Source organism: Haplochromis burtoni, unplaced genomic scaffold, assembly GCF_018398535.1.
Source record: "Haplochromis burtoni strain Fernald_Lab_line unplaced genomic scaffold, NCSU_Asbu1 Contig_293, whole genome shotgun sequence".
In the NCBI taxonomy this organism is placed as follows: domain Eukaryota; kingdom Metazoa; phylum Chordata; class Actinopteri; order Cichliformes; family Cichlidae; genus Haplochromis; species Haplochromis burtoni.
This window is the reverse complement of record NW_024582654.1, coordinates 325,556-338,568: the sequence shown is the minus strand read 5'-3', so window position 1 is coordinate 338,568 and position 13,013 is coordinate 325,556. Positions and strand designations below refer to the sequence as shown.

At 42.6% G+C, this 13,013-nt stretch overlaps 1 protein-coding gene across 2 annotated transcripts in view; it reads right to left on the bottom strand.

Moving 5' to 3' along the window:
- Positions 1-13,013, bottom strand: part of cux2b (cut-like homeobox 2b) — a 96,451-nt gene that overhangs the window by 10,247 nt on the left and 73,191 nt on the right. For both annotated transcript variants that reach the window (XM_005940556.2, XM_005940558.3), the window contains exons 5-15: positions 10,265-10,405; positions 9,904-10,063; positions 8,567-8,646; positions 8,161-8,227; positions 5,601-5,649; positions 4,775-4,879; positions 1,953-2,144; positions 1,788-1,846; positions 1,647-1,695; positions 1,107-1,206; positions 132-761 (exon numbers count right to left, since the gene is read on the bottom strand). In XM_005940556.2, coding sequence (XP_005940618.1) covers positions 132-761; positions 1,107-1,206; positions 1,647-1,695; positions 1,788-1,846; positions 1,953-2,144; positions 4,775-4,879; positions 5,601-5,649; positions 8,161-8,227; positions 8,567-8,646; positions 9,904-10,063; positions 10,265-10,405 — 1,632 coding nt within the window. The remainder of the gene's footprint in view (positions 1-131; positions 762-1,106; positions 1,207-1,646; positions 1,696-1,787; positions 1,847-1,952; positions 2,145-4,774; positions 4,880-5,600; positions 5,650-8,160; positions 8,228-8,566; positions 8,647-9,903; positions 10,064-10,264; positions 10,406-13,013) is intronic.

Genomic DNA, 13,013 nt, shown 5'->3' with positions numbered 1-13,013 from the left:
AATGGCTGCCTTTAACCTAAGATAGACAGGAATAACACATGATCACAAAGCTAACATGAGAAGAATACAAAAATAAACTCAGAGCGATGGGTCAGAGACCCAGGCTGTGACACACAGTAGTTAGCACTCACCTCTCTGTCGGACCTGGATGGTTCTGAGTGCCAGAATGTTCTGTTCATCAGACAGAAACTGCTTCATCTTAATAAAAGGTTCTTTGCCTTTCACAGTCAGCTTCCTCCAGGGTTTGGGTCTTGCCAGGATCTCGCTGACCGAACCCTGGGACAGGCCCAGCACATAGTGGCCAAACACTCGCTGGCCGATATTATGCTTTAGCAGCTGCTCCTTCACCTGGAAGGCGATCTCCGCCGTGTCCAGTTGGTCATCGTCTCCTGCGGTCGAGCTGCCGCTTTCCGACTGGTCGCTGGGCAAGCCGGCATCAACGCTGCCCGCCCCCACAGGCCCTTGTGAGGCTGACATAAGCGCGACTTTGGCTGCATAGAGGGCGGTAGGGAAAGCCATGAGGCCATCCTTTTTAAAGTGTGGAGATAACAGCTGTTTGTGGAGGATGTGGTCTCCTGACAGCCGGTCCCCGGAGCACGGCGACACTGAGAAAGGCCGGGGGAGATCATGGCTGGAGGAGGAGCGGTCCAGGGTGGGGGGACCGGGGCTGGGGGAGGCACGACTGTCCACCTGAGAGGAGGATGAGTGGGATCCGGGCGGCCTGCCTATCTCCCTGCCTGCATCCTCAGAATGGTCATCATCTGGTGACAGAAAAGCCATCTCACTCAGGACACATGGGATGTGTACAGCTACATGGCTTTAACAATGAAGACCTAACTATTATTCAGCTTATAAAAGATATTTCCTGAATTAAATCGCTTACTTTATACCCTTGCAAATCCAGACTACATTATGCAAACTCAGTTTAAGCACAGAGATTTAAATGTGGAAGTAATCAACTATAGAATCAGCTGCCCAGTGAGTGCCAAACAAACAGGCAGTATTTGGTAGATGACAAAACTCAACACCTTTTAGAAACTAACAATCTCTTAGTACTAGTTTTCTTTTAACTTTATAGGCTAAAAAAAATGAGACATTTATTTTACCATTGCTGTGTAGTATTCGGGTCTTATCCACCAGGTACTTGTGAGATGGAAGAAAGGCCTCTTTATCCAGCAAAAGAGCCTCTGCAGCCTTAGTAGAATCCTACACACACACCCACACACAAAAGCTGTTAATTCTAGATTAATCAATTGTAGTGGCTGCCGATATCCTTATATTGGATATAATGGATGATGGACCAGTGATGCATTCAATTGCACTGCTGTAGTTTTTATTCTCTGGCACTAAGGCTGCGTCCACACTAGCTTTAGACTTGAAATTGGCGTTTTTGTCTGAAAACGCTCCGTGTCCACACTACCCTTTTCAATCGTTTTCACAGAGTTGTGTGTCCACATTGAAACGGCCGAAAACGCTTACGTTCCAGTACTGCGCATGCGTGAAACGCAAGAAGATTCGACCTGCTTCATTTCTGTCTGCCGCTTATTTACTTTCCCGCTCTCTGAAACGTCACGGCAAAATGTTGAGGAAAAGCACCGAGTTTTTTAAATGGACTAACAATGAGGTGGAGTTGTTGCTGCATTTACCTGGGATGAGCTGCCATTGGCTGAAGCCAGCTTCATTACCTTTAGGATACTACGGCGAAAACCAAAAGAAGCACAGTCATATATTTAGATGTACATTAACATTACTATGAATTACTGACACGTTCGATATCAATCAACCACCTGAGTTCAGTTTTAATCTCTTCATAGTCCATCTGGGATTGCAGTTTAGCTTCTAATCTCTGAAACAAAAACACAGAAGGATAATATTTTCCTCTGAATTAATAAGAGATTCTGCGGACGGAGGACTCTTCCCCACATTTCCCATCATGTTTCCCAGCCACTCACCTCTATAGCTTCTGTCTTATAGGCTACCTGGCGCTCCAGCTCTAGAATCTGATTGGCTGAGGTTTCTTGAACTTCCTGCAGTGTGAACTGCAGCCGCTGAATGTTTTCGAGAAGGCGGAGGATTTCACGGTCTTTAGCCAGCAAGGCAGCCTCCAGCTGGGAGGGCAACACCTCTCCCTTCTCGTTCTTCTCCTGACAGGGTGACAGGAAGATGTGACAAAAGGTGTGAGAGTGAGGGAGAGGAAAAAAGTGATAAAGGGAGTGAGGGCAGCCTGTGAATCACAACCTCTGCTGTGGTAATGAAAGGTGAGAGAATATGACTTCTGCAAAGATGATGAGGTTGCAATTAATAGTATATTCTAATTCATCTCAGAGACTGATAAAAGACAACATTCAATATTTCTACACCAATTAAAAAGCCCTCTGGCATAATTTCATAATCTGGTGATTTGTACAGAACAAAACGTCAAACGTGGTTTGAACATTTTAAAAAGGTACGTGTACATAATACGTTTTTAAGATGCTCTAATATCTAGTTAATGACCACTTTGTTAAGTACGCCTGGTCAACTGTTTGTTAATACAAATGAATTAATCAATTAATAACATTGCAGCAGCTCAGTGCATTTAGACATTTGGGCATGGTCAAGATGACCTGCTGAAGTCCAAACTGACCATCAGCCTGGGGAGGAAACATGATTTAAGTGACTTTGACCATGACATCGTTGTTGGTGCCAGACGGGCTGGTCTGAGTATTTCAGAATGACGCTCTACTGGTAATTTTTCTACACAACTAACTTTAGGGTCATTCTCTGTAAACCCTAGAGAGTGGCAGTGGGTGAATATGCTTTATTGATGTCACAGGAGAATGTCCAGAATGCTTCAAGATGATAAGGCGGCAACAGTAACTCAAATAACCACTTGTTACAACCAACGCAGAAGAGAATGTCGAACTTGAAGAAGTTAACAGAAGATTGAAAACAATATTGCCTAATCTGACCAGTCTCAAGTTAGATGCGATATTTGGATGGTAGGGTTAGAATTTGGCACGAACACCATGAAAGCAAGGGTGGACCATGCTGCCTTGTATCATTGGTTTAGGTTGGTGCTGGTGGTGTTGGTGTGGGAGACATTTCTGATGGCTGCTTCCAGCAGAATGAAACACCATTGCCCAAACTTAAAATCACCTCAAACTGCTTTCTTGAAAACAACAATGAGTTATCTGCGCTCAGAAGTCACCAGATCTCAGTCCAATAGAGCACCTTTGGGATCTGGTGGAATGAGAGATTCACATCATAGATCTATGATGTGAATCTCTCAGCAGCAACTGTGTGATTCGTTGTCAATATGGACCAAAGTCTCTGATGAATGTTTCCAGTGCCTTGTTGAATCTCTGCCATGAAGAATAAAGGTGTACTGATGTGTGTGTGTGTTTATCTAGCTGTTGTGTTACATGTTATGGTATAAACTGTAAAAAAAAAAATGGAATTAACAAATTTGTGGTTATTTTATTAGTAGTAGTATTACATCAACATTATTTGATTGATGTGCTAACATGTGAACTGAAAATGGTGTCAAACATAAGACCCACAGGCAAAAATCCAGCCATTGCAGGCTTTGCAGAGTGAAACAATTGGACAAAACACATGGAGTTACTTTTAGACTTTTCACTGTATTTTTCACCAGAAATGTTACATGTGGTACTAACTTATTCTTATGAAGGCATTTATGGCTGTTTGTTATCTTTTCTAAGTTGCAATTTTGAGGGCGGGGCTCTGGGGAGTCTAATCCATGTCCGATAGTGTTCCTTTGTTTGTTTTTTTAAATCCAGGTATGCTGGTAGTGTGTTTGGGATCATTCATCACTCCATGAGTTTCAGTTCAGTAGTCCAGTTCTAGTGTAATTTAGCTAACCTCAGCCTTTTCTCCTGGTTTGCGTTCCTCAAACGGGCTTCTTGACAGCCATCCTTCCACTGAGACCGTTTCTGTTGACGCTTCAGTGAACAATCGGCTAAAAGGCCAAGTTTATCTCTGAGGTCTTGTGTCAGACTTTGCTGGATTTATTCCTATTTCTGAAGGACATCACTTTCAGACACCGTTCATCTGTTGTAGATTTTTTGCTGTAGGTTTTTTAGACCAACTAGTACTTTTATTCTGCACCCATTTCCTTTATTTGCTAAGGACACACTGCCCAGCATGCTCAGATATGCCAGGCTTTCGACTAATAGCTGTAAAATTTGTAAATCACCTTGTTTTAATGGATTCAACTTAAGAAATGAGAACATGTGAGTGTGGCTGCTAGTAACAACGTGTCTAAAGATAAAACTTAAAATGGATTTTTTGCTGAGCTGTGTATTTTATGATATATAAACACGATAGCTTGAAAATATTTGAATGAAATCTAATCACATCTATATCACATTTGACCTCTGCTCTCTCGTTTCCACGTGTGCCTTTCTTTCAAGTTGACCCAAAAATCTGTTCCATCTTTAAACAAAGTCACGTGAAAAGAAAGAGAACGAGCTTAACAGTTAGAGTCTAATATTATATTAGAAACTGAAGTTATTCATGTCCAGTTATTTGCAAATCAATACCTATTATCCACTATCTACTCCTACATAATGTTTTTATACAATACTATTCAATACTATGGTCAGGTACAAGGACTGGATTGAAAATGAATGAAAATAAAGTAAAATATCTCAAAATGATACCTGCAGTTGACTAATAAATTATTTGTGGCCATTAAAAAAACAAAAACAAAAGAAAAAAATAATAATAAGAAAAATAAAGTATTTTACACCCAACATGTAACAGTTCTTACCCTGCTAGTGCCCTTTGCTGGATGGCAGCTCCCTGCGGTGACGCTGTGGCCACTGGATAGCTGTTCCTTTAGCCTTTCCACTTCCCTCTGAGCCATTTCCGCTCTCTGCACACAGATACGGCATCACAGCGTTACAGTTTTCATACACCGGCCACATCAATTGGCTAATGAGTTGATCACAGCAAGAGCACACTAACATAGTAAATCAAAAAAAAAAAAAAAAAGGCGCCCTCGCTCAGAAAATTTAGCAAAAACCTGAGCAGGGGCCCAAGGAGGTGAGTGCAGCCACTGGTTTATTCTGCTGCGAGGGGTGTTTAGTCAGCCCACTTTATTCCCCAAACTGTTTACCTGCTCTGTCACACCCGGCCTGCTAATTAATGATTCATTTTGAGAACATTTATCTGGGAGCGGTTGGCAGAGAGCAGCAGCAGCAGAGAGAGGGAGAGAACGAGAGCGAGGGAGAAAATCAGAGCAGAGAAGAGGGAAGCAGAAGAAAAGAAGTATCACCAGGACAGGAAGCAATCAAGGCAATGAGATAACTAAGAACCCCGGCGTTCGGCACTCCGGCATCAATCGCGCTCGGCAGTCTCCTGTTCTCTGCTGAGTGGAGCCGTGCTGCCGTAGCACGCCCACCGACCGGGCTTCGGGTTTACATTCACTAATCACACTCTCAGGGCACGGGAGGCAGAAGGGGGGAGGAAGAGGAGAGGGTTGGGGGGGCACAGGGCGGAGGGTGCCTAATTAAAGCCGAGGCTTGATTACAGGAGTGATTACCTTAATGAAGGAGCATCTCAATCAGAGGAGTGCACAGGAAGACCGAACTCACCTGGTTTGCTTTCTCAAGACTCGCCATGATGCCGTCGACCTCCTCCGCCCTGCAGCACATGCACATCCAGACAGAGAAGGTTTACTGGCGACATATTTTCAGTTTCAAATAAACAAAACAACAAAACCAACTGCTTTTACACATTCTGCTACACACGAAAAAAAAGCTGTAGCGTGACAGTCATATTTCAGGAAAGCTATGGCCCTATAACCAAATACTGACCAACAACAGGAAATGCATAATAGAGTTTTGCAGAGTTTTGTTTCACACATATACTTTATACTCAAAACGACGTTCTAACATTTACTACACATAAATCATTATGCACAGAATATTTGGGGAAAAAAACTGTTCAACACACTAGAGGCTAAAAGTCCCTAATGAACTGGCAATTGAGTTTTATCACTGTCTGTATTCTGGCATTTCAGTACCTCAAATTAGAAACTCAGCTGGGATTTTGGAAAAAGTGAGTTTAAATTCCCACCCCCTACAGCTAATATGTTACCAAGCATTAAAAAAAACTATCAATTATAATTTGAGAGACATATTTTCAAAGCAAAGTCCACAATAACAAAAAATTAACTCCCGAACTGTTTATTCCCTCAAAATCATGGAAATATTCTCAATATAATGGATTTTTTTTAATCCACCAGGTGTAACCGGTGTCTATGTAAACCCAGGTCATTAATAATCCTAGATACCCCAAGAACAGTTCTGATGGCACAACGTCAGCGGCCGAGCGAGCGGATGCATACACGAATCGTGTTTTTTTCCCCCTCAGAACTCTTGAGGCTGAACTTCCAGCCTCCATACATCTAACAATCAGAGAAGTCTAATTTAAACAGAAGCTCAGCAAGATCATTCATGAGGTGTGTTTGAAGTTCAACAGTTTCATTTTGCACACATGGGATCAGATTTTCAAAAGGTAGATAAGGATGAATTAACGAGAACGCTGTGATTGATTTAAATATGCACATAGGTTTCTCAAGTTTCGGGACACAGCAGTCCTTTTTAACCAAAGGAAATAAAACTGTTCAAAGAACACATCAGACTTTTTAAATCCTTATTAAACTAACTATATTCAGCCAAACCCTCATTATCTTTCATGTTTGCGCCTATCTGCTCCATTGTCTCACATCAAAAGCTGTGATTACCTGAAAAATTATTAATCCAATGGGATCACAAGAACGCACAAATACAATCTTTCAATACTTGTGCATAAGACATTAAGACAAATGAACTTGACAATTTTGAGAGAACAGCTGCTCTCTCTCTCCTATGTGGTGCACACTTCTGCAAAGTTTAGAGGAGCTAGATTTGTGGCTTAAGCGTGCAGGAGGCAGGACACATGGCATCCATGCACTACTAATAAATGCACCAGGAGATAAGCTGCTCTATTCACTCATCAACACGATGTGGCTTTGCAAGAGAATCAAGCTGGTGCAGGTATGAATGCAAATGTCTGATTTGACACATGCACTTCTGTCAGGTATGTATGAGCAAAGTTCAGGAATGCAATGCATGCGTGAACGTGGCTGTAGTGCAGCTATCTGTCAGATGATGCCTCCGACCAATCCCGTTCTTGCAGTTGGTGCAGCCCCAGTTTTAAAGGGTCATGGGCATGCCCAATAAGGCCTGTATAGATGGCGTCCTCCTGACAGAAAACACTAACAGGTGTCAGTTCTACGTTTAATGAACTTGTGCACTACGGAAAATGTTTTGTATTGATTACCTGTTCAGCTACTCAAGCCGAGGCAGACAAATAGTTTTTCTTATCAGCACCGAGGAAACAGTCAGTGAGACTAATAGAGGCCCGGCCCGGCGCTCAGACGCTTGGGGTCAGGGCGGGATAGCTGCAGCTTGAGCTGCGGAGTCGCTGCTGCTACTGTCGGCCTTGAGGAATGCGACCGGGGCAACACGCACACACAGTATGACAAACTACATGACAGAGATGCTCTTTCACATCGCAGCTCTTTGCAAAAAGGTAAGGCCAAACTGAAAATGTGTCCAATCCGACAAAATGGATGGCAGCGGGTCTGGAGACATCAGTTCAATTGCACCAAGGATTAAGCCTGGGAGAAAATCCATTAGCAGCGGCTGACTGTGCTCTAGAGCACAACCCAAACAAAGGAGTGTTTACTTTGAATGTCTATCGACATCCTTCATACAAGCTCAGATTCATTTCAGCCGTGTGGTGGATACATTGCGCTCAAAGACCAGGACAAGGTAGAGTGTTTTCTGAAGCAATCTTTAAATGAAGCAATTCTTCTTGAGGGCTGTCAAGGCCCAGCTGCCAGTGAAAGCAAACACAGACCTCTCTCATCGACCTGCATTAGTGGCTGAGTCACTCTCACTCTCTGCTTTTACAATGGCATTCCTCAGCTCTACACTGGACGTGAGTTTATGTAGGTAAAATAAGAGCGGCTTGAGCACTCGAAATGCTACGGTGATGCTGGCGTGCAGCCGTCACGACTGTGGGAGGGAGCGGGGAAAAACCTCTGAAATTTGGAAATGTGTGCCAAAGTAAACAGAAAACGTGAGATGAGAGGCAGACTCTTACTTGTTCGTCATCTCCTGGTTGTATTTACACCGCAGCTCCAGCAGCTCTGTCTGTGCAGTGTTCAAAGCTAATGAGAAACACACAGGGGGGAGTCAGAAATTCATGTTAAAAGAAGAAAAAAAAGACACATGAACTTTTACCTTAAAGCTACATTGTACAGGTCCAATTTCAGGATGGATCAATATCCATTCCGATTCAAAACACAGCTTGTTATAAGTTAACAGCTGACAACTTACACTGACAAGATATATCAACTTCTCATTTTTATTTATGTAAACACGAGCACCAATCGGGGAGCAGTGTTGCAGCAGGGGGCACCATACTGCAATTAGACAAGCAATGGTTCTTTAATGGGTTGATATTAAATCTAACAGCTACAGCACATGCCAGTGTTTAAACCACTTACATGAATGCAGAACTTTGATCTTCTCCTCGGCCTCTGATAATCTGTCAGCCATGCTAACATCAGCGCTCTCCTCCTCCTCCCTGAGAAAGGAAACTCTTGTCAGTTCCTGCCTACATCATGGCCATACGTTAATGCGCACTTTTAATGTTAATCAAAACCAAGTAGAGCAAAGGGAAAACGCTTTAAATTACTGAAATGCTGACGAGTTTTGGGCCACATTTGATGCATGTAGATAAAGCCTGGCCACATTCTTTTGCGCGTTTTACTGCGTTGTTTGTTTTTGCCCACTATAAAAAGTTTTCCAGTATACAGGGTAGTCCATCCCAATCTGGAAACACTGCTAGTGTACTACCAGGCTTTTCTTCTGTTCACTATCCATTTCACTATGCAGCATGCTAACATGATACCCTTAGAGCAACTAATTTTTCAAACTTTCAGATAAAGAACGAGCAGCTGCCTTAAAAAGTTCAGATGCAGTCAGCTGCCTCCCATTACTGCCATGCTAGAGCTGCTTGTGCTAATTTTAAAATATGTTAGCAAGGTACACAAAATGTTCCGCTGTGTGCTGCAGGAGTGGACCCAAACATTTTCATGTATTCTCAACATCTGAGGAACTGAAGACCCAGTATATAACTTTTAGTTCTGACGGTAATATCCCCACCATAAAAGAAAAATCCCTGTGTAATTTTACCATCTGTTTGCTTCTCTCCCACTCGCTGGGCTCACATACACTATATTTTTATACAGCCAAATTTACATTATTTGTATGTAAGGTGTATGAACATATTTTTATGTTTCTGCAGCATTATGTGGTGAAAACACGGCCATTAGAGTCATTTTTTAAACCGCAAATGGCTTCACATAAGTCACAGAAATGACTGTGTAGTGATATTGTCTACATTCATGTTTAAAATTATCACCCAGAGACAATGTTAGAAGGCACAGAAGCCAAAATGGATTTGTTAGCAGTCAACAGTCTTGCCTCAAAAACAGCAAAAAGAATAGACTGGTTCATTTCTGGAAGTACTAGAAATACTTTGGGGTAAAAGTCTGACAAATCAAATATGTGGAGCTACCTGTGAAAAAGGGATGGGAGCTAAAAAGGTGTATTTCAGACAGGGTGAGAAAAGGTGCAGCTGTGTAACATGGAAGTATTCAAGCAGATTCCCAAAATAACAAACCTCTACATGAGAATAATAAAGTCAGTTTAAAGTCAGCATGAGCTGGAAAATATAATATAATCTTCAATTACATATTTCTTTAAGAATTACAAACCATCGTGTGCACAGGTTATAACGACAATTTATTATTTTTATAAATTAAAAACTAGCTCTCACCCGCCATCATTAGCACGATCCCGGTGGTTCTGCTGTGGGGAGTCTGGGGCCCCAGGAGCCGGGGTGCTGTTTGGGGTCATCAGGGAGGCTGGAGGGCTGGTTTCTGGGGCCTCTTTATTCACTGCTGTGTCTGAGATTGCCTGATCGTCCTCTGCGGGCTCTGTGTAAATGAAGAGCCATGAGTTGGTAAAGTGAGGGCTCAGAAATAAAACACGACAGTTTATTTATTTAACGATGTTGCTTGTACACACTTCCTCCGATACTCAGATATATTTCAACACCAGGTGTATTTTAATGAAGCTTCGTATACCTGCAGACACGTACTGCAGCAGCCGCTTAATGTAGATGATTTGAGGCTGACCTGTCTTTTCAAGGCACTCCAGGTGTTTCTTCCAGTGCCCACTGATCTCTCGTACCAGGGCCTCGCTGTCTGGGGCTGAACTCTGAAGCTGCTGCAGTCTTTCCTCCAGGGAATGTGAGGCCTCCAGCACAGGAGCGGGATCTGTGGAAACACGCGCAAACAAATCTGTGCAGGAAGAACAACTGAGATTCACATGATACCCATACACTTCTACTTTTCAAAAAAGGCAAAATAGCTGTTTAACTGTGTGCACTGTCTGTGAAGCACATTACAGAGTTTTCTGCTTCGCACTTTCAACAGAAGCAGGCTATTCCGCTGAGACTTGTTTCCAAAGAGTGACTCTCAGACTTTCCCCACTCAGCCGCCTTTGAAAATTTCACAGCCTGGACCTAATGACACAAGTGCTGTTCCGACCCTTCACATGTTCAAAAATCTAATCTAATGAGTCCTCTCACATGCTGATGAATGGCAAAGACGACAAAAAAAAAGAGAGAGATTACAATGAATATGTGACAGAGACTTAAGTCCCATGTATACACCTAGGCAAAGTGTAGAAAAACTCTGCTCCTGAAAAGGAGGTTAAAAAAAAAAGCGGGATTCTTTAGCACAACAGAGGAGCTGTTTTGCAATGCATGCGCGGCAGCACCAGGCCCATGGGGCCAACTAGGAGGCTGTTTCTCAGCTAACAAGTCTCCTCTGTATCATTTGATCATTTAAATTATTATGCCAGGAATTCTCAGGAGGCAGCTCGGCACTCCACATCACAGGGCTGTTTTTAATCTTCCCCTTCCCTTTTTTCCCCTCCCGAAAAGTTCAACAGCTCAGAGAGAGAGAGCTGCTCCTGTTGTGTACCTGCCTGCCGAACACCAAAGGAGGTGACTTCTAGTGCCAAAGCACAGAGAAGGAAGCTCAGGGGAGCTCCTTGACAAGTGGGGGGGGGGGGGGGCAAGAGCCACGCGCACACATTCACACTCACCCACACACACACACACATGCAGATGCACAGACACACCGCAGCCCTTCAAAACTCTAAAAGAGGAGGAAAATCGCTGCTTTGCTGCACAAACTTTTCTCCCACAGCTTTCATCCACTCATCTTAGACTTCTGTGTGGAACCCAATTGGATCCCTTCTTCAGTATGGGCACTGACTGAAGTGACTTTTCATAAGAAGTTGGAGCCACAGACGTTTAAACTTTGCCAGATGCCACCGAGAGAATGCAAACTCTGAACCAGCAGGCCACGAAATAATAAACGCTCATCAAAGAGCCGAAAACTTCTGCAACGTGCAATTTGTTGAAATCCTGCTCGAACATTGCAGCTCGCCATATCTGCATTTTCATCAGACAAACATTTTGGGCCATTTAATTGATTGAGCTATTTTTCCCAGGACCGTTTACAGTCAAACATTGTCTGCATTCATTGTTACACCAACTGTAGAGATATTGCATCAGTCACGAGGGACATCACTATTAAGAGCACAGCTCTTCTAAGACAAACAGGATGACTTAAAGCACTGCTATTCCATCGACCCACTGTCACAGAAATCACTTTATCAGCCTCTTTCCCATATATCCTTTCAACTTTTAATGATCAAAGGACAGAGATTATAGTAAGGGATCTTTCACGCATGGACAAGCCAGGATTATCAATCAGTGGCAGGGGAGTAAAGTAAAGTCAAATTTAAAGTGAAGGGATATAACTTAAGTCTGTATACAAAATTAACCCCCATCAAAGTAGAGCAGAGAGGATATTCTCGAAGGGGCTCAGATCTACAGTTACTCAAGGAGAGTCCAGTAAGACTGCGGCTAACTTTGGAAAATAGAGCTACTAATTGATGGAGGTTCTTCTTAGAGCAGCTCTGGTCCTAAATCCACCATTAAAAAACTGGAATTGGAGAGGAATTCAACACTAACCTTAAAGTTCACAATCCCGCCAATCAAGAAATATAATGCAGCTGATGAGGCATTATGTACTTTGTGCGAGTCACACCAGAGTCTGCCCAAATAAATGCTTCCATTTAATTCATCCCTTATCTTAATTATGGATGATTGGATGTGCGCTCTCAGGTCGTGGTAAGTGACTGGGCAACGGCGGGTCGTTTCAGCTAATAAATCACAGGACATTTAATGCATCGTTTTCTCTGGTTAATATAGGTCCATTTGTGCAACCACTGAAATCGCAGCCACTGAACAGAGTGAGATTTTATTCCTCTTCTAAATAAGGGACGCTGGTAATAATATGTCGGCCTGTCTGACTTCTTGTGTTTCTTGATCCAGTCAACCCCTTTTTTAGTTAACATCAAGACATTTTTAAAAAGAGTTTTGTAAATTTCATTATATGCAAACTGTCAAAACAGTAAGAACAGCAGAAACTTCCAGGTATCAAAAACTGCAGTTCCTCAAATGACAACTTCAGGTTTGCCCCAAAAGTAAGTCACTCCACATCAACTACCATGTTAAAATACCCAACTTTACAAGTGAAATATACATAATATTGTGTTAGTCTCCAAGTAGATGACAGATGCATCAGGGTGAATTATTTATGCATTCATTATTTAAACTAAAAATATTATTTATGGCTAAAAAGCCATTTTTGAGTGACAGATGGCAGCTGCTAGACATCTGTCTGGCATGACCTGAAGTCCCTGGACTTGGTCTTTCATCGTCTGTGCTGTTGATGCCTTTTGGAGCATTTTCAAGTGCAATTTTAAATTTTAGTTTTAAATATCACTGACTGGCTATGAGCTTAA